Here is a 26,900-nt window from a genome sequence, read left to right as displayed (position 1 = left end):
ACCACATAGAGCACCCCTTAATTAGTACTACTATTGCACACCACATCTTACTTACCACACTTCTCTCTCTTTCATTAGCATAAAAAAAATACCAACCTTGAGATTTTTCAGAGCCTCTGTCTTCAGTGTTACAATTATATCTACAGACAAATCAGATTCATCCACAGACACAAATTCCACTTCCTTGTCATTGTTTATTGTGAGAAAAGGGCAGCTGCAGACAGAGCCGTCAGCCACACTCACAATGCCCAGGCAAGGAACTATCTCTCTGACATCCAGCACCTGTGGAAAAATGTACATGCACTCTACACACACATGGATGTGTAAAACATAAACATACCTATTGTTGAAATTTTGAAAGGAGAAAACTGATTAGTATGAAGCAGAGGCATGAATACATTATTTAGGTACTTTTTGTTTTACTTCCTATGCCACAGTCCTAATTCCATTTCAAGCTGTAGCTTACCCTGTAACTGGCTAGATGAGCCAATTCTAAAGTATGCAAGTCATGGCCACATGACCCTTCTGGCTGGATGTAAAGAAGACTGGGGAGACTATTCAAGGAATGTACACCATACTATCCAAGAATATGGTTTAAGGAGAAACAAAGCTAAAATGAAGGTGACAAAGAGCATTAGAAAGGAGAGTAATGACTTGGTTTTCTCCTAGCTAAGTGGTAAGGTTATATATGATGGACAAACTGAAGGAGATATAAGAAACTGTCTAGTAAATGCAAAGCAAGTCTTCTTCAACAAAACAGTTCTACTGATATAAGATACTGTTATGGAAATGAAGTAGTTCCTAAAAGTATACCTCTGGAGCACAGCACTGTATAGAAGGGAAATGAGGACGATTAGAAGAAACTTCAAGTGCTTGAAAGGATGTGTAACTGAAAAATGTTAATACAATGGACAGATAAAATAGACAATGAATCAGTGTTAGAATGTATCAGGAGGGAAGTCCCAATGAGAAGAAAAAACAGGTTAGTGGGACATCTGCTAAGGCATCCAGAAACGGTTAACACTTCCGCCTCATGCAGACAGTTAACAGCCATCATAACCAGATGCCAAATAATCAGAAACACAATCAAAACTATTCTTATTATTTTATATTTTACTGGTCACAATCTTGGTCGAATATTGAGGTCTATATCTGTGGATTTCATTAAAGAAAAAAAAGAAAAAAGAAAAAGAAAAAAAATGATGAAGAAGAAGGGAAAAAAGTAGTACCATCACTGTGAAACAGAAGGAAATCAATAAGATAAAACTACATGTAGTGTGTTCAAAAGTGTACAGCTTTACATATCTCTGAAACCAAAATCTGCAAGCGGAACACTGAGTGTGAAAAAAGACAACAGGTTCGAGGGTCCTGTCAAGGCACTGCACAGTCCCCAAATTACCCTCGATAGAAATGAGAGAATCATGTGACATTCGTACATCATACTGGTTCAGAATGTAACTGCCCCACCTATTTGCTGCACCCCTAGGAATGCATGTCTGAGAGATGCACTGGCACCTGGCCACCTCCACAATCCTGTTGATGAGGAGACCCTTACACCACTGACCCAGGTTCTGCTCAACTGCCCACCTATTTTGCACACCACAGTGCTTGGAAGGGGGTGGTTTGTACCATAGTTCAAATGGATACCTAGAACCCAAATTAAATGTATGAACAGTGGTTTGACACAACCCTCCCATTCTAGTTCGAATACTACTCAAGGAAGGGATGCACTAGTCTCCTCTATGCGGTCTCCTTTACAGATGAACCACACTTTCCTATATTTTCCCAAAAAACCGAAGTCAACATTTGCCTTCCCAGCTACTATCATTATGTGCTTGTTCTATTTGATACAGCTTAGGAATGTTACACCCAGACATTTAATCAACATGACTGTCAAGCAGCACACTACTAACACTGTATTCAAACATTACAGGGTTGTTTTTCCAACTCAACTGCATTAACTTACAGTTTTCTAAATTTAGAGCAGGCTGCCAATCACCACACCACCTAGAAATTGTGTCTAAGTCATCTTCTGTCCTCATACATTCAGTCAACAATGACATTCTCCCATGCACCACAGTCATCAGCAAACATCCACAGACTGCTGCTCACCCTATCTGTCACACAACTTATGCATGTAGAGAATAAGAGTGGCCTGGCCCAATCACACTTCCCTGGGGCACTCCTGACAATACCCTCATCTCTGACGAACACTCACGATCGAGGACAATTTATTGGGTTCTGTTACTTAACTAGTCCTTTAGAAATTCACATATTGGGAACCTATTCCATATGCTAGGATCTTTGTTAATAGTCTGTTTTGGGGCACCGTGTCAAACACTATCTGAAAATCTAGGAATATGGACTCTGCCTGATATCCTTCATCCATGGTTTGCAAGATATCATACCAGAAAAGGGCAACTGAGTTTCGTACAAAGATGCTTTTTAAACCTGTGCTGAATTGTGGACGGGAGCTTTTCCATCTCAAGGAAATTTATCAAATAACAGAAACTCCAGGTTGGAACATCAACAATATAAGGATGTTTAATCCTGCTACTAGTGCATATGAGTGTGCCAAGTGTGGTGTTGCCACATATGTACGTTTGAATCAGCCAGCAACTGTATCAGAGCGGGCTGCAGCCAGCAACTGTATCAGTGCGAGCCGGCCTCTGGATGCCAATTGTGGTAGGTGTGCACGAGGCGCAGTATATGCCGCACCGCCTGACAGCGATTCGTACATATACATATGTGGAGCAGTGTTGACTGACCTCCTCTATGTTAATCTAGTTGTACCGTTCACACTATTTGTTGTGTGTCTCACTATGTGTGGATTCACGAGAGGCTATTTCTGTTATAATTCTGAGGTTTATGAATAAAGCCATATTTGTGTTACGTGGATTAGTTTCTTTTATTACTTGGTTACTACACAACTGGCGACGAGGATGGGATGGTATCTGCATGTGCAGTCTTTAAATGCCGTTTTGTCGGATATGCTATTGGCCCTACCTGAACGGCTTACTTCGGCAGTGACCACTTTGTCAGCTTCCATGAACAGACAGGGTACTATTCCACCAGTCCATACACCCCCTTTTCCTCCATATGTTGATTTGGCTGAGGATTGGTGAGCTAATGGAAAAAGACTAAGACAGTGTTCTTTGGCTTTCGGTGTGACAGTCTTGAATTTGTGCACAGCCTTCTTACTCTTGAGAATTCCACCTGAAATGTGTTAATTGTTGTGTCAGCTTGCCCCTTTACAAGAACCAGCAACTCTTACTTTTGATCACACATGCAGTTTATTGTCCACTTACCACTGCAAATGAATGCATGTCGTAGCAACACGAGTTGAATTCTACGGATGCCACAAGAAACCAAATCAGACATCCAGGAGCTGGGCAGCTGAACTTCATGGCCTTAGCCTTAAGTGTCAATCTGTTACTGACGCCCATAATGACTCTTATGTCGACCACATTGGGCACAACACAATTATCTGTTTAGTTCCGGACAATGAAGTGTGCCAGAAGGCTTTACTCTGTGAAAACCCTCCAATGGGAGTAGTTTTGTAAATAGCACAATCTTTTGAAGTTTCTCAAGCAGTGAGTTACCAAATTGGACCGAGGGGCAATGTGGCATTAGTGCCATAAGATGTACCCACTAGGACAACAGATAGCTTGCACAAGGAAGTGCCTGTGGTGGTGGTAAACAGGCAGGCCCAGTGCTGTACAGGCCAAGGACTGCACAAGGAGCTGTGACTGCCTAGAATGCTGGGCACTCTTCTTGTCTCACTATGATTATGACATCCATTTTTGACCTACATCTAAACATGCCCACGCAGATGCCTTGCCCACCTTCCTGTGGGTCCTGATTCCAACTTTGATCACGAAGAATTGTTTTGCTTCCATCTTGATGTTGAAATGCAAGCTACAGTGGCGGGTTTCCCAATTACAAGCTCACGCACAACAGCTGCCGTTGGCGCCGACCCAGTTCTCAGTCAGGTAACGCAGTCTATTGATCAGAGCTGGGCAGATAAACCACCGGGTTGGGCTTTGGACCCCCTGCACAATTATTATTCCTTATGGTATCACCTCTCCGTTCCTGATTGTGTTTTGTGGTTGTTTATGGAAGACCTCTCTCTGAGAGTAGTCATTATGGCGCAAGGTTCTACACACTCTCCACCAGGGACACTGGGGAGCTTCACACTCTAAACTGTTAGCTAGGTGACATGTTTTGTGGCCAGGGATTGATGGCGAAATTGTCTGTTTTGTCGTGGCATGTGAGCAGTGTGCCCAACAACAGGCAGCTCCCAGGGCCTCCCTGTCCCTCTCATCCCCTTCCCACCAGCCATGGGAATGTATTCATGCAGACTTTGGAGGCTCCTTGAATTCCTATTGTCTCCTGGTTGTGAATGCATTTTCTGCGTTTACTTACATTCACAGGTGTGCATCGACATTGGCTGAGGTCACAATTTGTATGCTTTTGAGAGTTTTTTCTATTGTGGGGTTGCCTTGTACTTAGTTTCCGATACTGGCCCTCAATTCGTTTCTCACACCTTTCAACTGTATCGTTCCCGTCACGGCATTTGTCATATTATGGCTCTACCATTCAACCCTCAATAAAATGGCAAGGCAGAACGACTAGTGCATATGTTCAAATCCCAAATGCAAAAGTTTGTTGTGGATTCTCCACTGGACGATGCCCTTCTCCATTTTCTGAGCACCTATCGCTTCTTGGCTATGATGGAGCAGAGCCCAGCCAAGTTCCTTCACAGTCGGCAGGTATGAATACTCCTCCAACTTCTGTGGCCTGTGCCGCACCTGCAGCTGGCAAGTTAGGTCGGCCGCTTCTTGCTGGGATCGCTGTTGTGGGCATGAGCGTTAGGTCGCTGGCCAAGTGGATAACAGCCACTGTTGTTTGCCACTGGGGAAGTCACCTTTGTGCCATTCATACTGCTGATGGACTGGTGGCTCACCACTTTGATCAGTTGCGGCCCCACTTGCCACTGGTAGCTACAAGTTCATGGGTGTGGCCCCCGTCGCCACAGTCCACCCCCCTGCCTGTCGTCACCTGCTGTGTAGGCAAGCCCATTCCATTGGTTGCCTCTTCCATGTGTAGTGCTCTGGGGTTCTAGCTTCTCAGCAGTGGGCTCTGGTCTGCCTCTAGCTCAGTCCACTGTCACAGCCTGCTGTACAGTCAGGCCGCATGCACCGGACCCCTCGCCATCATTGCCTAAGCCATCATCGCCTGTGGATCGAGTCCCATCTCCTCTACACTGGGACCTGCCTGCTGATGGTGATCGCACCCTGTTCTCCAGTGCTGTCATCAGGCAACGTGTGGGCCCCTCGTCCTTGTGCATGCCCGCATCCTCCCGCTTTCTGGCCCTATGCTCCATTGTCTACCTGGCACATCATCACGCTCCCTCCAGTGGCACTGGCTGCTGCCAATCTGGAGCTAATTGATGTGTCTCTCATCAGGCCACTGGTGTCTCCTTCGTCGCCTGGATGTTCACTTCACATGACGGTGACTTGTGCTATGTCCTGCTACTAGTGTGTGTGAGCGCGCGAGTGTGAGTATGCCTAGTGTGGTATCGATGCATACATGTATTTGAATAGGCCAGCAACTGTATTAGCTCGGATCAGCCACTGGAGGCTGCCTGTGGGAGGCATGTGCACGGCGACGTCTCTGCCACACCATCTGCCTGCAACTTGTGCATATACAGGGGGGAGAAAAATTGTGTTATGAAATGTTAACCCTGGATAGCTGATTCCAGTAGGAACTAAAATTACTAATGTTGTTTAGGTCAACAACGCACAATTTTTAAACTATGGAAAGTTGGCACCACGTGCTCCGATTGGCTGCAGGATTGCACTGTTGCCAGATGCCCTTGACAATGCACGACCACAAATGCTTTGCCTGCCGGAGATCGCCATGTATTCAAGGCAGCCCACACACTTGGTGGTAGCATGCCAGCCTTACACTCTGGGGGCAAATCTGCCAGGGTCCCAACACATCCAATGTACTTTCATGATAAGACGTACCAGGAAAAAACCTGTCAACAGCTGTTGGTTCACATACAGAAATCTTTTACAAATTATGTCGGCCCTGAAAAGGGCCTTTTTTGTAACTAGGGAATTGTTTACTTAAAGCAGGTGCTCAAACTTGTGACCTTCTGATGCCACACAAGTTTTGTAATTTTCAGTTCAATAAACTTTACCAGCAGCCTTACACTTTAAGATATTTTATTTTATTTTGAAAGCAACCCATTTCTGCAATTCATTTTACTATCTTCTGGCCCCATATGCTTTTTTCCAACCAACAAACTTATCGTATAGCACCATAAAATGATTGGAATTCACAATACCCAGTTTTATGGTGCTATAAAATAAGTTCGTTGATTTGAAAAAAGTGTATGGAGCCTGAAAATGGTAAAATGAATTGGCGAAACTGCTTGCTTTCAAAGCAAAATAAAATATATTAAACTGCATGGCTGTTGGTAAAGTTTATTGAATTAAAAAGTACATACCAGCCGATCTCCTCTGGCTGTAATGGACCAACAGAGATCAAGCTTGGTAACATCAAACAGTGTTTTGCCAAACTCTTTCAAAGATTCCTGGCATTGCCCTGATGTGATTGGCAGCATGTTGAATGCGATAAATTAATTCTTCTTCATTTCTAGGTGGTTCGCGCCCAAGTGGGTGAACTAGAACCCTGAATAATCCCCACAGGAAAAAGTCTGGTGGCATGAGGTCTGGTGATTGCAGGGGCCATGTGCTATGAGCACCTCTGCCAATTACCCGGCCATCGAAGAGTTCATTTAAATATTTGCGCACGGCACGACTGTTATAAGCGGGCACCCCATCGTGTTGCAACCACATGCGTTGCCGTATGCCCAGGGGAACATCTTCCAGCTAGCTGTGCAGAGTTTCTTGCAAAAAGTGAAGGTAATTTGCCCTGGTAAGTCAAGGAGATAGACAGACTGCCCCAATCAGATAGTCATCTATAATGCCTGCCCAAATGTTGAGCAGAAATCAATCCTGGTGTCCGTGGACATATGTGATGTGATGATTTCTTCTTGCCCAGTAATAAATGTTTTGAGTGTTGTAAAGGCCATCCCGATGGAAGGTGCACTCGTCGGTAAACAACACACAACGGCGGGGAAGTCGGGATCTCATGCAGCACATCGCAGAAACCACCGGTAAAACCCTAGCCTGTGTTCATAGTCCGCCACAGGATTTAGGTCTTGGACAGTGTGGAAACTACATGGATGCTGACCGTCATCCCTCAAAACCTCCCAGACCAACCAATGAGTGACCCCCATGTCGTGCCCCAGCGCTCGGGTACTTGTCGTAGGTGCTTCCTCAAAGCACTTGAGAACAGTCTCTTCAAATGCAGCATCCTGTCATGTTCGAGGTCTTCCAGCAACATGTTATCCTGCTAACGAGCCTGTTTCTCCAAGTTGCCGGTGAATTGCTGTAAACATTTGTGAGTGCAGGTGATGTCTTGCTGGGTATCGTTCCTCATACAACTGTTGACCTTCGTGCTCACTACTGTTGGCTAGTCCATACACAAAAACAATATCTCTCTGTTCTTCAAACGAATACTGTGCCACCATGCTTACTGTATGACTAAATCGCAGGTGACATGTGTGTGCTCCGAAGCGAAGTGAAGCTAACGTGTGAATGCCTCTGGCGTGAGGTGGTGACAGACAACACGTCCTATTCAACATGTGTGCATATCACACTGGGGCAGTGACAGTGTGAGGGATGTTTGTCTGTGTGAACTGACAACCATAGTGCTGTCCATCAACTGACGAACAGCAACAGGGGAATCCACGATCCATCGGAGCGCATGGCGCAAAGTTTCCGTAGTTTAAAAATGGTGTGTTGTCAACCTACGCAACATTAGTAATTTTGGTTCCTACTGGCATCAGATATCCAGGGTTAAAAATTCATGACACAATTTTTCTCCACCCTTATATGCACAGAGCTGCACTCACTGACTTCCTGTATGTTCATCCAGTTGTACCATTCACACCAGTTGTTCTGTGTCTCACGATGTGTGGATTCACGAGAGGCTATTTCTGTTATTTTTTGGAGCTTTACAAATAAAGTCTATTTGTGTTATGTGGATTGGTTTAATGTACTACTTGGTTACTACAAGGAAAAGAACAAATTGCTGCTCACCTTAAAGATGACACACTGAGTTGCAGACAGGCACACTGAAAAGACTGTTACACACCCAGCTTTTGGCCAAAGCCTTCTTCAGAAAAAGGAAATACACACATTCATTCACATGTGCAAGCACACCTCATGCACAAATGACCACCACCTCCAGCAGCTCGGACCAGAATACAACTGCCACATGAATGAAAGCAGCAACCTGCAGGGGACAGGGGAGGAAAAGTGACAGCAGGGCACAGGTGGGGCGAGAGAAGAGCGCTGTCTGGCAGAGTGTGCAGGGACTAGATGGAGTGGAAAACGAGTGGAGCAGAGAAGGGTAAAGATGGGCGGGTGCATTGGTAGAGGGAGGCATATAATGAAAGAGAGGGAGGATGTAAATATGGAGGAGGTGCAAGGGCAGAAGGGATGGAAACTGTTGCATGGAGGGTTATGGGAACAATAGTTTACTGAAGGTTGAGGCAGGAATAATTTCGGTAATGGAAAATGTGATGTAAGGATAACTTCCATCTGTGTAGCTCAGGAAAGCTGATGATGGAGAGGAGAGTTAGATGGCTTCAGCAGTTAAGCAGTCACTGGAATCAAGCATCTTATGTTCAGCTGCATGTTGTGCCATACAGTAGTCTACTTTGCTCTTGGCCACAGTTTGACAGTTACCATTCATTCTGGTGGACAGCTGGTTGTTAGTCATACCACTATAAAGAGCTGTGCAATGATAGCAGCAAGAGATGGCATAGCTGCTTTCACAGGTGGCCCAGCCTCTGATAGGGTAGGATAAGCCTGTGATAGGACTGGAATAAGAAAAGCTGAGTGGGAGGATTGGGCAGGTCTTGCACTTGAGTCTTCCACAAGCATATGATCCCTGTGGCAAGGGTTTGGCTTGGAAGTGGCATAGGGATGGACTAGGATGCTGTGCAGGATGTGTAGGTGAGAGCACCACTTTATCAGGGGTGGAAAGGATCTTGGGCAGGATGTTCCTCATTTCAGGGTATGATCAACAGTCTTCTAGCTCAATTCCTTCAGTATCTCTGGGATCCTCTTCCACAAGATCAAACAAATGTGTGACCATTTGCACTGACCTTCTCTGTATAAGTTCAATATTCTCTGTTAGTTCTATTTGGTACGGGTTCCACGCACTTGAGCAATAGTCTAGAACTGGTCGCACAAGTGATTTGTAAGCAATCTCCTTTGTAGATTGACTGAATTTCCCCAGTATTCTACCACTAAAACAAAGCCTACTATCTGCTTCACCCACAACTGGGCCTATGTGATCATTCCTACAAAGTATTATTTGTATGAGTTGGCTGATTCCAACAGTGGCTCACTGATATTATAGTTACAGAATATTGTGTGTTTTCGTTCTGTGGCGTGCACAATTTTACATTTCTGAACATTTAAAGCAAGCTGCCACTCTTTGCTCCACTCTGAAATCTTATCAAGATCTGACTGAATATTTATGCAGCTTGTTTCAGATAGTATTTCATTATATATAACTGCAAAAAGTCTGAGGTTACTATTAATATTGTCTGTAAGGTCATTAATATATAACATGAACAACAAGGGTCCCAACACACTTCTCTGGGGCACACCTGAAGTCACTTCCACAACTGACGATGAGTCTCTATCCAAGATAACATCCTGTGTTCTCCCTATCGAAATGTCCTCAATCCAGTCAGAAATTCACTTGATATCCCACATGATCGTACTTTTGACAATTAGCATATGTGTGGTACCGAGTCAAACACTTTTTGGAAATCAAGAAGAACTGCATCTGCCTGACCGCCTTGATCCACAGTTTTCAATATGTCATGTGAGAAAAGCAAGTTGGGTTTCACACAATAGATGTTTTCAGAATCCCTGCTGGCCGGCATTGAGGAGGTCACTCTGTTAAAGATACCTCATTATGTTTGAGCTCAGAATATTTTCTAAGATTCTACAGCAAATTGCTGTCAAAGATGTTGGACGGTAGTTTTGTGGAGCACTTCTACTACGCTTCTTGTTGGTGGGTGTAACCTGTGTTTTTTTCCAAGAACTGGAAAGGTTATTTGTTCGAGGGATCTACGAAAGATTACAGTCAGAAGTGGGACTAATTCAGCCAAAAATTCAATATTAAATCTGAAAGGGATTCCGTGGGCCCTGGAGCTTTGTTCAGTTTTAACAATTTCAGGTGTTTCTCAATACCACTGACACTAATACTTAATTCATTCATCTTTTCTGTGATACAAGGATTAAATTGGGGAAATTCTCTTTGCCTTTCTTTTGTAAAGGAACATTTGAAAATGAGGTTAAGCATTTCAGCTTTTGCTTTGCTACACTGAAATTTCAGTTCCTGTCATTCGCGTGGGACTGGACACTAACTTTGGTGCCACTAAAAGCCTTTACAAAAATCCAAAATTTCTTTAGATTTTGTGAAATATCATTTGACAATTTTCTGCTACGTTAGTCATTGAAGGCATAGCCCATTGCTCTCTTGACAACCAAACTTTTCTCATTGAGCATCTCTCTATCTATAGCCCTGTGCGTTGTTTTAAATCTAGTCTGCAGTAGTCTCTGTTTCTTTACAGTACACCATGGAGGTTCCCTCCCATTATGAACTGTTCTACTGGGTACACATTTATCCAGTGCATGATGACCTGTTCTTTTAAACTTGAGCCACAGTTCCTCTACATGCTCCTGCCCTGAGCTGAACGTTTGAATTTATTCATTGAAATATCACACTACTGATTTTTTGTCTAATTTACTGAACATATATATTTTTCTACTAGTTTTAGTTGATCTTTGTACATTGGCAATCACTGTTGCCACAGCCACATCACGGTCACTGATTCCAGTTTTGGTGTGGACATCCTCAAAGAGGTCATGTGTATCTGTAGCCATTAGAGCCAATACATTTCCATCATGAGTGGGTTTCCTAAGTATCTGTTCTAGTTAGTTTACAGAGAAGGCATTTAGTAATGTTTCACAGAATATCTTACAAGCCCACCACTAACAAAACTAATTTTCCCAATTAATTGTTGGATGATTAAAGTCTCCACTGATGATTACAGCATGACTGGAGAACTTATGTACAAGTGAACTGATGTTTTCTCTAAAGTTTTCAGTTACATCATGTAATGAGTGTGGTGGATGACAGAGATCCAATTATCATTTTATGCCCACCCCTGATACCGAGTCTCAACCAAATAATCTCATATGCAGCTTCAATTTCTGTCTCAGTGGATTTGAGTTTCTTGTCTGCTGCAACAAATGTATGACCTCCATTTGCCATTTGCCTATCCTTTCAATATATACTTAAATTTTCTCCAAATATCTCAATGCTATCTATTTCATGTTTCAACCAGGTTTCTGAAACTAGTATTATGTGAGCTTCACTGCTTTGCACAAGTGCTTCAAATTCTGGCACTCTGTTACACATACTTTGGCATTTAACCATTAGGATTTTAATACCATCACCTGTGGGAGACATTTCTTTCAATCTTACACTGATGATACTTCTGGGTTTCCTACAGCTGTTGTTATCTGTATTGGATGGAAAGTCGTCTAACCTGAAAAAATGCCCTGTGTGCACCCCACACACAGTCAGCTACCTGAGTAGCAGCCTCTGAGATGTAGTGCACAGCTGACCCATTTAGGGGGACCCTACAGTTCTCAACCCTAAGGCACAAGTACAGGAAGTCACAGCCTAACTAGTCACAGAACCTTCAAAATATCCAGTTTGCAAATTGTGCACTTTGCTGAAACTCCATGCACAATCTTCTCTGCCAGTCACTGGAATGACCCAAGAATGGCCTCAGAGCCCAGACGATAGACACAGGGCATCATTTGTTCCAATGTGCACCACAATCTGTAGTTGGTTGCATCCCATTCCCTCAATGGCTGCCAGAACATCCTCTTCAACATGTTGAATGAGGCCCCCACGCATACACACTGAGTGCACCTGGCGTCCTTTTGTATCCTCTGCTGCCGTTTCCCTAGAGGGTACCATCATTCACCATAAGTTTGAACTGTCGAAGATTATTAGACAGCTACCCTTTTGTGTTTGCCCCTCTTGACGCCAGACAAAACAGGTTTCCCCAAAACAGACAACGCGAGTCCCACTGGCTGTCCCACTGGCTCAGTTTCAGTGAAAGACAACACCTTAAACTTGTTGGTTAGGGGGATCAGGTCAACACCCTGAGCCCTCCCTTGCCCCAAGTCCACCCTGTACAGGGTGCCCAGATCTACCACTGACACGCCACTCATAATCAAGTGGACAATTAATGACAGATCCTGTACTTTCTGCAGAGGATATAGGATCCACAGGAGAGGATAGTAGCTGAGGTACCTCTGGTACCAGTATGACTGATAAACAACACTTGCGAGCTCTTCCAACAAACTGATTTGCAGCACCTGCCAATCGTTTGACAGTAGTCAGAATGATTACCAACTGTTTAGAATATCACCCAATTCACCCCACGTTTGAGAACAGCATTCACAGTGGGGCTACATTTTGGCTTGTGCAATGTGTCACAAGACAATTAACAAATAACTTTAAATTAAGCCCGCTGATTATCTTTTAATCTGTTGAGCTAGAAAGTCGCTAATTCCCAAAAGAATTGAAGTAAAAACACAAAACAAAATTTCTATTAATAGAACACAGAAACTCTGTGATAAAAATTTCTAGTTTCCTAAAACGTTTTGAGATTAATTACAGTTGTTAGCAAACACGAAATCATAGTTAATTTAGTATCAATGCAGATAATATATGAGGTTACTCCTCTTTAAGGGTAAACTAGATGTAACACAATATGTTTGTTAGAATATCTGCTACAGCACTTAGATCACAAATGCTGATTAACTTAAAATTACTTCTCGATTATGCAAAGGACAATGGTAGCTTCCATAAATTCTCAAAAACGCACGTTTATTTGTGCTGGTGTACAATGACATACAGGGGTGATGTATTATTAGGTAGAGCAGTGAATCACAAATGCTGATTTGGTTCAAAATAAGTTATGTATTCAAAACTCTTCTTCACTGACTCTCCAACACCCACTCCTTTACATCCTGGATTTCTCTGCACACCCTCAATCCTCCCACCACTCCCAAGAATCAGCTAGCGCCCCATCATCACCCAATAACAACATGGACTGGATCAACTCAACCACATCCTTCGCCAGCACTTCATGCCCTGAAATGAGGGAGATTGTACCTGAGAATCCTCTCGTCTAAAGTAGTGTTCCGTCGTCCACTCTACCTCCACGACATCCTAGTCCATCCAGATGCTACACCCAATCTGCTCCAAATCCCAAGCCCTTGCCACAGAGAGCCCATATCCCTGAGGAAGACCCAGGTGCAAGACCTCCTGAATCCACCCACCCACCCACCCAACACTTCCTATTCCATTCCCGTCACAAGCTTATCCCACTTCATCAGAGGTTGGGCTATATGAATTCTTGGGAGACATTGCAAGAATTATATCAGTTTACTTTGGTTCATACCTACTAGTTGGTCTGCAATGTATTCACGAGCAGATGTGATAACTTATAATCAGTGCCTCACTGGTACATGAGAGATGTTAGCTTTCACTGCATCAGATTACAGTTTATAGTTACTTATACCATTTGCTTACACTATGTTTGCTCGTCCTCTTCTAGAGTATAGCTGTACAGTATGGGATCCTCATCACATGGGACATGGAAAAAATTAAAAGACAGGCAATTTGCTTTGTTACCATGAACTAGAGGAGAGAGTTTCATCGATATAATAAGCATTTTGGACATGCCAATCATTAAAACAAATATATGTTTTATTCCAGTGAAGTCTTTCCATAAAATTTCAGGCAACTTTCTCATCAAAATAACAGACTTCTTTCATTTTTCCCACATACTATTTGAAAATGGAATAAAGCATATATTATGAAAATGTTGCCTTGCACCCATTACCAAACACTTAGTGTAAATTGCAGGGTAACTATTCATGTAGATCTTTATTTATCCCACTGTTTGCTTCAATATCCCTAATGTACATTATTGCTGAGATATACCTTGCACACCAAATTGCAACGACAAATACTTTTCAAACTAGCTTCATTCAGAGTTAGTTCTTTGGATACTGCTGCAACCAGGCCACATCCAATCCATTTTTTAATTTTTTCAATCATCTTGAGGCTTTCTGGAATTGAAACAAATTACCTTATGTTTTAAGAAAATAAAATTTGAATAAATCTTTACACACTATACAATGTAATGAAATTTAAAATTGTGTTTGAGCAATGCAAAATTGTCTGTGGAATCAGTTGGTTACTGTATTGTCTAATGAACAGATGTATACATAAATAAAGCATTTCTGAAAAAGAGAAATTTGTTAATATCTAATTTAAATTCAAGTATTAGGAAGTCTCTCCTGAAGATATTTGTCTGGAGAGTAGGCTTGTATGGAAGAGAACGATGGGCAATAACTAGCCAGAGAAGAACATCATCATGCTGAAGATTACACGGGTAGATCACTCACGAGGGAGTGCTGAATCAAATTGGGGAGAAAAGAAATTTGTGGTATAGCTTGACTGAAAGAAGAGATCATTTGATAAGGCATATCCTGAGGCATCAAGGAATAATCAATTAGAGGATGCGGGGAAGTGTGGGTGGAGGGTAAAAAAATTGTAGAGGGAGACCAAGACTAAACTACAGCATGCAGCTTTAAATGGATGTTGGCCACAGTAGTTACGCAGAGATGAAGAGGCAAAGTCAGGATAGACAAGCATGGAAAGCTGCATCAAACCCTTCTTAGGACTGCAGACCACAACAACAAAAACACAGATACAGCTGGTTGTCAAATCGAATGATTATCATGAGCATGGGGAAGACATTTTTACACATGCCACAATTTTATAAACGTGGTAACTTCCAAACTGAAACACCTAGTCCACTGGAAACATGTTGAGTGACATAAATACCGGTGTCGACAAGCTGGAAACAAAATGGTGTGCAAACAGATAAATATACGAAGTCATTAATTATGTTAAGAAGACAGCCTTATTGATTGTTGTGCAACCTACTGAAAATGTGACAAGTCCTCTAAAGCACTCTGGCAGTGTATAACATCCCATTACCAAAATTTATGTTCCAGGCACAACTTATGTGTGCAACAACAGCCCTTAGCCCAACGGTTGCCAAACCAGGCATCAGGCTGCAGGACACTATGGGTTTTTAAAGGTGATAACTTTCCTACCTGCCACAACTAGCCTGTAGTGCCATCTGCCATTCATTGGGGTAACAGCATTAACAGGTCTGTTAATAAAAGATGTTGAGAAACAGGTGGTGCCTTCAGAAAAAGAAGGATGAAATTTCAAGCAGAAAACACACGTGCCATTCAAGGTAAGGAGAAGCTTGACCAAGGAAGGACAAAAATGACACAGCTCCAAGTAATCATCAAAGAGAGAGATATGTGCACTTTTCTGGGCAAAGGATGGCAATTGGCATACGAGACCTGTTCTCCAGGATGTTCAATACATCTAGAGAGTTTAAATGAGCAAATGCTTCCTTGTAATCACAGGACCGGAGATGCAACAGCTGCAATTTCGTGATATCGGCATTGTCTTCAGCAGATTCAAGCATGCCTTAGTGTGTTTTTAAAATAGAACCACTTGTAACTCAATACTGATGATGCTCACTTGAAACTCAGTCTTATTATTTGACTCATACTCATTAAAATCAGCTCCTCAGTGCTGTGTGCTAACATATTGCATGGTACTTACATAGATGACAAGTTATTTAAACACTATTTCAGACTACATTGCACTGAGAAGTTTGTTGTAATAACAACAATCAGAAGTCAGACATCTGATGCAAGGCAGATACATGGGTATCATGGGAAAAAAATTCCTACTGATAAGCTCAAGGAGTCTGAGACTGCTCGAAAGTTCTCTGACCTTCTCCAGGAAGATCTTGCACACATTCCAGAGACTGAGAGTATCGAAGAAATATGGTAGAACTTAAAAGACAAGACTAAATCATGCCATACACAATCGGTGGTTTCATTAAAGAGTGTACACAAGTAACAACATTTAAAAAAAAAAAAAAAAATTACAAGCGAATGCATCAGGTAAACCACAGAAGGTAATATAGAATTGCAAGATGAGGAGAAAAGAGGCTGCCCAAAAAAAGGGAGCATGAAAGGAAAGATCAGGAAGGAATGGAACATCTGAAAGGGATGAATGAAGTAAGAGCTTTTTATCAGAAGCTAAATAATAGCCGAAAGGATTTCCAGCCAAGGATGAATTTGTGTAGAAATACAGATGGTTCATTTTTGAGTAGTGATGGAGCAATATGTAGAAGATGGGCTCAACACCTTGAGGGAACTGTCGAATGATGGTACAGCAGAGAACCAAGGAATCTTACCCCCTGTAAATACAAGGAACTCAGAAATAGAGGAACCAGTACTATCTGCTGAGGAAGTGAAAGTGGAGGCAGTCATCAACAAGCTGAAGAATAATAAGGCTCCAGGAATGGCTCTAATAAATGAAATAAGCCCTTATGTGTCTTGAAAGAGCTGCCAGAAAGGTGAATCTAGGGGTAAATGAAGGGGAAACTAAGTATATACCCGTAACTAAGGGAGATTATCGAAATGAGGCCCCATTTGTAGAAAATGGTACACATAAATTTCATACCATGTGTAGTTTCACTCACTTTGGATCAGAAGTAAACTGTAAGAACAATGCTAGCTCTGAATCCAAAAATGAATATTGTATACCAACAACTGCCACCATGGCCTCAGAAAACATCTGAATTCTAAGTTGCTGTTCAGGAAAACTAAAGCTATGATGCATAAAGTTTTACTAAGGCCGGCACTAACATATGGTGCTGAAACATGGACATTAACAAAATTTGATGAAAAACAACTGGGCATATTTGAAAGAAATATCTTGGGACTAGTTCTTGGGTCAGTGAAAGAAAATGGTGTCTGGAGGAGAAGATTCAACTATGAATTATGTAATTTATGTAATGAACCAGACATTGTCAGCTATATTAAAACACTGAAATGGGCAGGACAAATACTGAGAACAAACAATAGAATGATTACGAATATATTCATCGCATTGCTTGAAGGAACCAGGAGAGCTGGATGAACATAGAAGATGGGAGGAATGTGTCAGAGAGGACATGGGGAAAATTGGAATTCAGAATTGGAGGAGTCTGGCACTGAACAGGAAAGAATGGGATAATCTTCTATAGAATGCCAAGGATCACAGAGGGCTGTTGCACGGATGATGATGTTGATGATGATAGTGCACATTTAGGTTGATTGCTAAAAGTATGAAACACAACTAAAATAATTTTTGCACACTGTTGAATATGATAAGCATATTACTTACTCATCTTTTGTTTGTTTTTATGGTTAGAGGGATCATACTGACATTTGTGAATATTCTTTTAGATCTACAAGAATGACTTCCTGGAGGTGGCAAAGTTCCATTGCACATGAAGTTCTAACCTAATGTGTAATAAGATGCTGGCAAGAAGTTACAGAAGGCCATGAAGAAGATTCAGAATTTGAAGGCGACTCTGATGCAGATGGAGGTAGCCTGCATAATGCAGTCTGAAGTGGACCAGTGAGTGAAACGTGTAGTACAGATACAGCAAATAGTGTGGACTGTTTGCCTGTGCTTGAAGAAGTATTTCATGAAAGTCGTAAAACTGAGTGAGATACTGAAGTGGCTGCAAATGGGAATTTTTATGCATGGTATAAAGTTGGTTCTGAATCCCAGTCCTTCGGGAAATGTCTTTCTCCAGAGGGAATACGTTTACTTACAGAAGCTGACATTGCTTATTTTCTGAGGATTTTTCAAACTTTTCAGATTTTGTGCTCCTCATTCATTGGTGCGAATAGTTACCATCCCATAACTCACGGTGGATTTAGAAATACATAACAACTTGGGCATTTTTATTGATTATTATTTCCAAAGATTATATACTGACATTTATTTAACTGTTACGCTGGATAAGATATTTCGTCATTTAAAGGGTTAACTGCACTGTGTGAACACATTGTGCTGCCATTCAATGTTGTGTCACAGTGCTCAGTGATTTATAATAATTTGTGCCTATTGTTTTTCAGTGTGTTAAGTTGAGTATATTCTTGCTAATGATTAGCCAGTTGATCTCACCTGTAATTAGTTCTATTACGCATTTCAACTGAGTTATAAGCCCACTTAAATATGAAACTAGCTATTAAATGTGCTCTGAATTTTAAAACGTGTCAGCTATTGTAAGAATGATGAAGGGGGTTACTTTCAGAGGCATCCACTTGGGGTTCATTTTCCTAGTTCAGTATGGACTTGCCAAGTCCAAATGACTTTCTGATGATTTGGTGGCCTGTCGAAATAGGGCCCGAGAAGTAGACAACAGTCTGTCAGAACTAGAAAGTCAGCTATGCAAAACTCTTCTGTCTGGTGAGCAAGATGTATGAGACAGGTGATATACCTTTAGATGTCAAGAAGAATATAATAATTCCAAATATAATATAATAATTCCAAAGAAAGCAGGTGCTGACAAATGTGGTTATTACCAAAACAGTTTAATTAATAAGTCATGGTTCCAAAATATTACCATGAATTCTTTAAAGAAGAAAGCTGGTAGAAGCCGACCTTGGGGAAGATCAGTTTGGATTCCAGAGAAATGTAGGAACACATGAAGCAATACTGACCGTACGACTTCTTGTAGACCGATTAAGGAAAAACAAACCTACGTTTATTGTACTTGTAGACTTACAGAAATCATTTGACACTGTTGACTGGTATGCCCTCTTTCAAATTCTAAAGGTGGCAAGGATAAAATACAGGGAGCAAAAGGCTATTTACAATCTGTACAGAAAATAGACGGCAGTTATAACAGTCGAGGGGTATGAAAGGGAAGCAGTGGTGCAGAGGGGAGTGAGACAAGGTTGTAGACTATCGCCCATGTTATTCAATCCGTACACAGAGCAAGCAATAAAGGAATGCAAAGAAGAATTTGGAATAGGAATTAAAGACCAGGGAGAAGAAATAAAAAGTCTGAGGTTTGCCGATGACACTAATTCTGTCACAGACAGCAAATGACTTGGAAGAGCAGTTGAATGGAATGGACAGTGTCTTGAGAGGAGGATATAACATGAACAGCAACAAAAGCTACACAAGGATACTGGAATGAAGTCAATTTAATTCATATGATGCTGAGGGAATCAGACACTTAAGGTAGTGGATGAGGGCAGCAAAATAACTGATGATGGTCGAAGTAGAGAGGATATAAAATGTAGACTGGCAAGGGCACGAAATGCGTTTCTGAAGAAGAGAAATTTGTTAGCATTGGATATAGATTTAAAATGTCTTTTCTGAAAGTATTTGTATGGAGTGTAGCCATGTATGGAAGTAAAACATGGATGATAAACAGTTTAGATAAGAAAAGAATGGACGCTTTTGAAATGTGGTGCTGCAGGAGGACACTGAAGATTAGACAGGTTGATCATGTAACTAATGAGAAGTTACTAAACAGAATTGGGGAGGAAAGAAATTTGTGGCACAACCCGAGTAGAAGGAGGGGTCAGTTGGTAGGACACATTCTGAGGCATCTAGGGATCATCAATTTAGTACTGGAGGGAAGTGTGAGGGGTAAAAATCATAAAGGAAGACCAAGAGATGAATACAGCAAGTAGACTGAGAAGAATGTAGGTTGCAGTGGTTATTTGGAGCTGAAGAGGCTTGCACAGCATATATAAGCACAGAGAGCTGCATCAAACCAGTCTTCAGACTGAGGATCACGACGACAACAACAACATGTCACATAGCTCAGGAAATATGACATCACAAACTCTGAGGCACATTAAAAACTAGCTTTTGCTTGAAAAAAGCACAAATTACCCATACTATATTCATCCAGTGTTTCATAATGAAAGCACTTAGCAACTTACATTAAATTTTAAGCAAAATTCAAACCTTTTAAAATTTTTTCTCACTTTCATGCTTAACATCAAATATTTAACACACACGTTACCTCATTTGAAGCTGTTTTACACATGGTAGATTGATTTTTTAAGGAGTCTTGTGTCTACTGGTAAATAAAGAATACAGTGGTAAGCACTGTGTCAGATTCCATTCTGACATGACAGAAGGGTTAGAGAAATAAAGATAAATTAAACTGGAAGTGAAATACAAAGTTTAATCAATAATGCAATTTAAAAATATGATGAAATGGAGAAAATAGAGGAAGTAGTCGTTAGAGAGAGTGAGAGGAAACGGGGGGGGGGGGGGGGGGGGGGGGGGAGAAGGAAATATAAAAGTAATTGAATAAATAATGAAATTCTGCCACTGGAAAAATGGGGGATTGTTAACAAATGTTAAGCCAAGAGGGTGGCAGAATGAGATGATGTGTCATAGAGGAATTTCTCCTCTCCAGAGTCCAGAGAAATTACTACTGGGTGTGAGGACTCAGATAGCCAATACAAAGTAGCTGGCACTTGGGTCTCTCAAGTCATAGTGTGGAACATGCTCAGCAAATGGCTAAGTGATAGGGGGTGGCAACATGCCACAGGTTTTGCATAAGGAATAATTGTTGGGGTAGTGATAATTGCTGGAAATGCCACATAGTTTGTAAAGGCTGTTGTGGGGGCGACAGAAGGTGAGTGTGAATGGCGAACGAAAGATGTCAGTGACGGATGACCCCATCTCAGGGTTTGACATGAGAAAGGCGTAACTTTGGGAGAGTCACATAATAGAGGTGTTTGAGGTTTACACGGTAATGAGTGATGTTGGGGTGCTACTGATAATACCCCCCCCCCCTCCCCCGCAAGTAGGTGATACACTGCTCGAGGAGTCAAGAGGAGACTGCCATGGAGATATGTTTGTGGACAATATCTGTGGAGCACTTACATTAAGTGAAAACAACGGTGTGGTTATTGCTACAGTTGTCGAGGGATTTGGTGTTGAAACAGATACATCTGCTATGCAACAATGGAATCTGAAGCATGTTCTTGACCTGATATCATATACAACAACCATGTGCTTATTGAATACTGATGAACAGTTTGTAGAGGTGAGGATACCGTATTTACTCGTATCTAAGGCGCACTTTTTTTCCGGTTTTTGTAATCCAAAAAACCACCTGCGGCTTAGAATCGAGTGCAAAGTAAGCGGAAGTTCTGAAAAATGTTGGTAGGTGCCGCCACAGCTAACTTCCGCCATCAAATATATGTAGCGCTACACAGGCATGCTTTGCAGGCACAAAGATAAATACTGGCGCCAAAACCTCTGCATCAGTAAATAAATTTAAAAAAAGGTGGAAGGCGAGCTTTTTTCTCCGCCCCGAGTTTTGACCACAGCATTTTCATACATTATCCAATGAAGTAAATACAAATTCCGTATTGTTCATCTTCGAATGTAGCAGCATTTCAATGTACTATCAAAATCCGACTGGCAAGACTGTTTGGGATGTTTGTCAATATGGCCAACTCTACGTTCTGAATTTTTTCCTATCTCTGAGAAGAGATGGTTGCTAATAGGAACTTTTATGAACTGTGAATCACATGCAGTATTCTCTTCACCATAAGAATAATATGAATATAAACATTTTGCCATGTATTCTTTCGTGTTTGCTACTATCTCATTTAAATCCTGCCTGCTAATAAACTACGAAACTAGAGTGAGACAACAACAAATGTGGAAGAATATACATATCATGTCATGTTTATATTCGTATTATTCTTATGCCTAATAGTGATACAGTCAGAAATGAAGCATGGCAATTGACTAGATTTTTAAATCTAAGATGACTCTTAATTTCTGTGCAGACTGTAATGAACTAAAGAGGCGTCTGCAAAGATTTTCAAACGGAGAAAAATTTTCACTAAACTCTCGTTCAGAACATCTTCTATCATATGCAGTCTATTATTTGGTTCTTGTTGATCATTATCAAAGAAAGCAGCAATGTAAATAACAACAAATAGCAGAGACTTGTCATTGTTAAGGTTTTTAACATGGCTGTCAATCAGCGACTGTTGTATAAAACAAAATGTTGAAAAACACAGCCCTCAGTCACAAACACAATTTTTTTTATTATTATTATTTTTTTTACTAATTGTGTTCACGACTGAGGGTTGTGTTTTTCAAAATTTTGTCTTGTCATTGTTTCACTAATGAGACAATTCCTCTCTTTTTTTTTATTGTAAGTGGCGGTAGCGCGCACAAAAGCAAGCCATGCCGCGAGCGGCGACAGGCTGTAAACACTCATTATCAGAATGCGACAAACAATGCATGACAGAGTACAATAATGAATTTTCAGCTTAGAGTGACGTAAACACCTATAACAAAGAGAACGGCACTTATCAGATCAAAGAAAAATAAGCAATCAATTCAAACCAGACGAAGCACGTGAAAAAGGAAGGGTACCCGTATAAATACGGACGGAGCGCCTGACGCATAGCAATGGCTACCTGGTAAAGCTTAAATGCTAAGCTTACGACTCGAACCAAACTACTGTAGCTGTATCGTCATTCATTTGACCTAAATTGTGTGTCATATTACAATGAACCAACTTTGTTTCGATTTGGAGGTGCGGCACAAAACGTTTCTCTCCCCTTGAATTTCGAGTCTCAAATTTCAGGTGCGGCTGAGATTCGGGAAATTCTTTTTTTCCTTGATTTCGAGTTTCATTTTTCAGGTGCGGCTTAGATTCAAGTGCGGCTTAGATTCGAGTAAATACGGTAAGCATCACTGATGCAACTGTTTATTTTACTGTTGTCTAAGTTATTAGTTCTGCAGCAGTATGGGTGTTTTTCACCCTGCGTGCATTGGTTGATACAAAATTGGTAAACCTTGAATGTGTACCAAGTTAGCCACAAGACCAGCCTCAATTTGTCATCTGATTAGCATACAATGTTTCATTTAAATTCCAGGTTGTGTCATTCCTCCACTCTTGGGCAATCAAATAATGTACCTAAGACCACTGTGTTCCTATACATAGGAGACTGGCACTTCAATTAACGGCTCTGCACCTTATACAAAGCTGTTCACCGTGCTGCCAAGAACCGTGCTGTGAGTATTGGTTTGATCCAGCATATCCTAATTTCAGCCACGAAGAATTTGTTGATATACATAACATCATTTATGGTACAGGAAGATATGTCACTGTTTCGGAGAAGTACACAGTAGCAGTGAGTTTCCAGGCTGTACGAAAAGAAACGTTTGACATGGGAGGGGGCAGCAGCTGTCGAAGTGGATGTTTCTTATTGGTTGGTGGTCTGAGATCTGGCTGTGAATGAACTGGACAGATGCAAACATTGAGGGTGGCAGATTTAAATTTGCAAAAGGACCAGGTGAATTTGAGCTGGGAATGGTTCCAACAGGAAGTACAGGAGTTGTTGCTCACCACCGAATTCACACCACTAAGATATCATTGGCAAATTTGTAACAAACCAGAGAATACAGCTTCTGGGCATTGTGGCCCATGGAAAGGCAGGCAAAGGATGCTGTCATCCTGGTTTCCATAGCTGTTCCACTGATTTGTTTGTAGCTCTCAACCTCAAAGGTGAAATGATAATGAGTAAAAATCAAGTTACAATTAAATTGGATATTATGACAAAAATGAAGTTTTTGGGAGATATTCAGGTAAATTTCAGGAGAGGCCAATGGAATACATGTAGGTTGTTAGTGAAGAGTGAAGCTGTACCAATAGTGAAAATGTAGTTGGCTGTGTAGAAGTGCAGGGAGGAATTTGAAATGTTCCAGGTTGTGATTTTCTATAAGAGGATAAGAAAGATGGTTTGAAGATAGTGGTCCACCAGTACTGTCATGCATTCAGTTGAAACAATGAAGCTACAATGGCATAACCAGGATGGTTATTTCTGTGTATTTTATGTGGTATGTAGACGGTAGGGGTGCATAGGTGAGAAGGACTAAGGAATCCCAAGCAGGCAGTTGCAAGACCTTGCGAGGTGGCTATGGTTTACAGGATTTTCCATAACTCAGTCTGGATGGAAGGACTGGGGTCATTAGGAAGAGAACAGTTTTGTACATTGAGATGTCCAAAAGCCAGAGATGCCAATATGCCACATATACCCCACTGTCTCATACCAATGTAGTGGAGCCTTTGGAATGAGGGATGACGATGATACAGTGGTCCTTCTTTAGGTTATAGATAGCTCAGGGCTCAGATGGAATAATGTTCTAGGTTTCAGTGATAAAGATAGGGAGATGGTACTGGAAGTGAGGAGTTCCTGGAGATTATTGTTTTGGGGAACAGGACTCCTGGAGATTATTGTTTTGGGGAACAGGACAATGATCATTAGAAGTCTCCTATGCAGGGTTTGAAGCTGACACTCCTGGTTGTGATTTGGGACTGGGTGGTAAAGTGATATTGGCAATAGACACTTTGGGTGAATGTTACGGAATATTTAATTAGAACAGAGTGATTGAATTTTGTTGTGACAGAAGATCAGGTCTTTTGATACAATGGATGTCTCTGGATGGTAGAGATTTAGGCCTGAAAGGGGGTAGGACTGTGAGATGGTCTAGTATGAAAATGGCTATAGTTGGGCTTGGGACGGAGATGTGCCAGCACTGGGAGATAAAGTAGGGATGCCAGGATAGGATGGTTTGTTGGCTATGATTTCTTCTTCTTTTTTGCTTGTTTTTGTTTTTTGGGTGGGGGGGGGGGTGGGGAGGAGATGTTGTGAGTGATAATTGTAAGGGAGGGTAGAAATGATACCACAGAACACTGTAAGCTGCTCTTTCTCTCTCTCTCTCTCACTCTAATTTCCTCTCTCATCCTATTTCTTAACTGCACTATTCTTACCACTTTTCAGTTTTCATCTTTAATCCCTCTTTACTTTCTAGTTCCTAGTCTGTTCCATTTATCACCTCTAAGCTGAGGTTAGCACAGTGCTTATCAATGTACTGTCTTGACACCTTTTCCTCCAACTTTGTCTCCCTTTATTCTCATCACAGGTGGGTCCTGGCAATATAGCATCTGAGTGCCATTCTCACCCTTTGTAACCTCCTCCAACCAATTGATCTTTCCTCCCATAAGAACAAAATGCACATTTACAAACCTAGAGTTATTATTTACTTCACTAAGTGGCAGCACAATGAAAGTCATCTCCTGGAATAAAGTACTGGCCAATCATTCTCTTTTTTCCAACTGTATCATTTTCCATTTGTTGTTATCACAAAATTGATACCAGTCAAGTCCTCTGGAAATGGCCATGATCCAGCACTGCCAAATAACTGGATAGAATGTTTCTGACATTGGAGGCCGATTCACTGAATGTCAATACTGCTACTCACAGTACTCACCATTAGGCAATCTTCTTCCTTTTGTAGGGAATTTAGCAGTTTTTGAAAATATGTCTTCTTTATTACATCGCCCAAACTGAAACAATATTATCAAAAGGTACTGTAAGATTCCAGGACATACATACATACTTTAGAACAAAACATCTGGCAACAATGTGGAAAATGTTACACGTGTATCATTAAAAACACCTAATAGTTTTAGTAGGGGCTGAACAGGCAGGAATGCATAGCTTTTTTTTTTTTTTTGGTCAAATCAGTTATTTTTTAATCTTAAAAACCAACATGTAAAAGAGTATTGATTGCTGTATTTTAGGTTCTAATGCTTGTCACATAAGTGTTTCAACTGCTTTTACTTTTAAAGCTCTCTCTGAAACCAGCTTCAGCTAGCCTTATACAGCTGCTGTCATTGTGTGTTGCCAACTGTAGTTATTGCACAGCGGCATAATAATTGTGTTCACATGAATTGTTATATGGAAATAAAATATTGTTACCCCTAGATTGTTCCACAAAAATTGTTCCACATGAAACCGTCAAATATGATACTGACCGTCATCTGTAAGCTTCGAATAAACCCACCAAGATCTGGGTACTCTGCCAGAAACAGAGCATCAAGAATCAAATGGTAGCATTTCAAGAAGAATATCAGCTCTTAAAGGACCAGTCAAGGAAATTAATACAGCCAAAGTTGAGGCTGTTCTGAAGGAGACAAAGAGAAAGAAAACAAATGATCTTCCAGCAGAGTTACGGTGCTCTCAGTAGTGGAATGCAGTAGGTTGTCTCACAGATCTTACCAATCAGATCATCAGTCGACACCGAGTCCCTACTCGACACTGTGTTGTCTCCAATGCCAAAACTGCATTGGCGACAACATGGAGTCAACTGGAGACTCCCTTAATGGAAGCTAGCCCACATGTGCTAGTAACAAGGACTCTACAATAAATGCACCAAGGAAATCTAACACTCTTTTGGCACAGTGGGGCCTCAAGATGGCAGTAATGTGCTGCCAAACTAGTTGAGTGAGACAAAAAAGACATTCTCAAGTTACAGCTTTAGTGGTACTTCCTCTCATATACACTACTGGCCATTAAAATTGCTACACCAAAAAGAATTGCAGATGATAAACGGGTATTCATTGGACAAATATATTATACTAGAACTGACATGTGATTACATTTTCACGCAATTTGGGTGCATAGATCCTGAGAAATCAGTACCCAGAACAACTACATCTTGCCGTAATAACGGCCTTGATACGCCTATGCATTGAGTCAAACAGAGCTGGGATGGCGTGTACATGTACACCTGCTGCCCATGCAGCTTCAACACGATTCCACAGTTCATCAAGAGTAGTGACTGGCGTATTGTGACGAGCCAGTTGCTTGGCCACCATTGACCAGACGTTTTCAGTTGGTGAGAGATCTGGAGAATGT

The 26,900-nt window shown here is 41.4% G+C and overlaps 1 protein-coding gene across 4 annotated transcripts in view; it reads right to left on the bottom strand.

The window, feature by feature from the left end:
- The window catches only part of LOC126243676 (uncharacterized), a 226,470-nt gene that overhangs the window by 138,164 nt on the left and 61,406 nt on the right, over positions 1 to 26,900 (bottom strand). For 3 of the 4 annotated variants that reach the window (XM_049948180.1, XM_049948181.1, XM_049948178.1), the window contains exons 4-6: positions 25,471 to 25,546; positions 14,197 to 14,324; positions 97 to 282 (exon numbers count right to left, since the gene is read on the bottom strand). In XM_049948180.1, coding sequence (XP_049804137.1) covers positions 97 to 282; positions 14,197 to 14,324; positions 25,471 to 25,546 — 390 coding nt within the window. The remainder of the gene's footprint in view (positions 1 to 96; positions 283 to 14,196; positions 14,325 to 25,470; positions 25,547 to 26,900) is intronic. The other variant, XM_049948182.1, reaches the window with a different exon arrangement.

This window comes from Schistocerca nitens, chromosome 1 (assembly GCF_023898315.1).
Source record: "Schistocerca nitens isolate TAMUIC-IGC-003100 chromosome 1, iqSchNite1.1, whole genome shotgun sequence".
NCBI lineage: Eukaryota > Metazoa > Arthropoda > Insecta > Orthoptera > Acrididae > Schistocerca > Schistocerca nitens.
The sequence above is the reverse complement of the archived record's forward strand: the minus strand, read 5'-3'. Positions and strand labels throughout refer to the sequence as shown.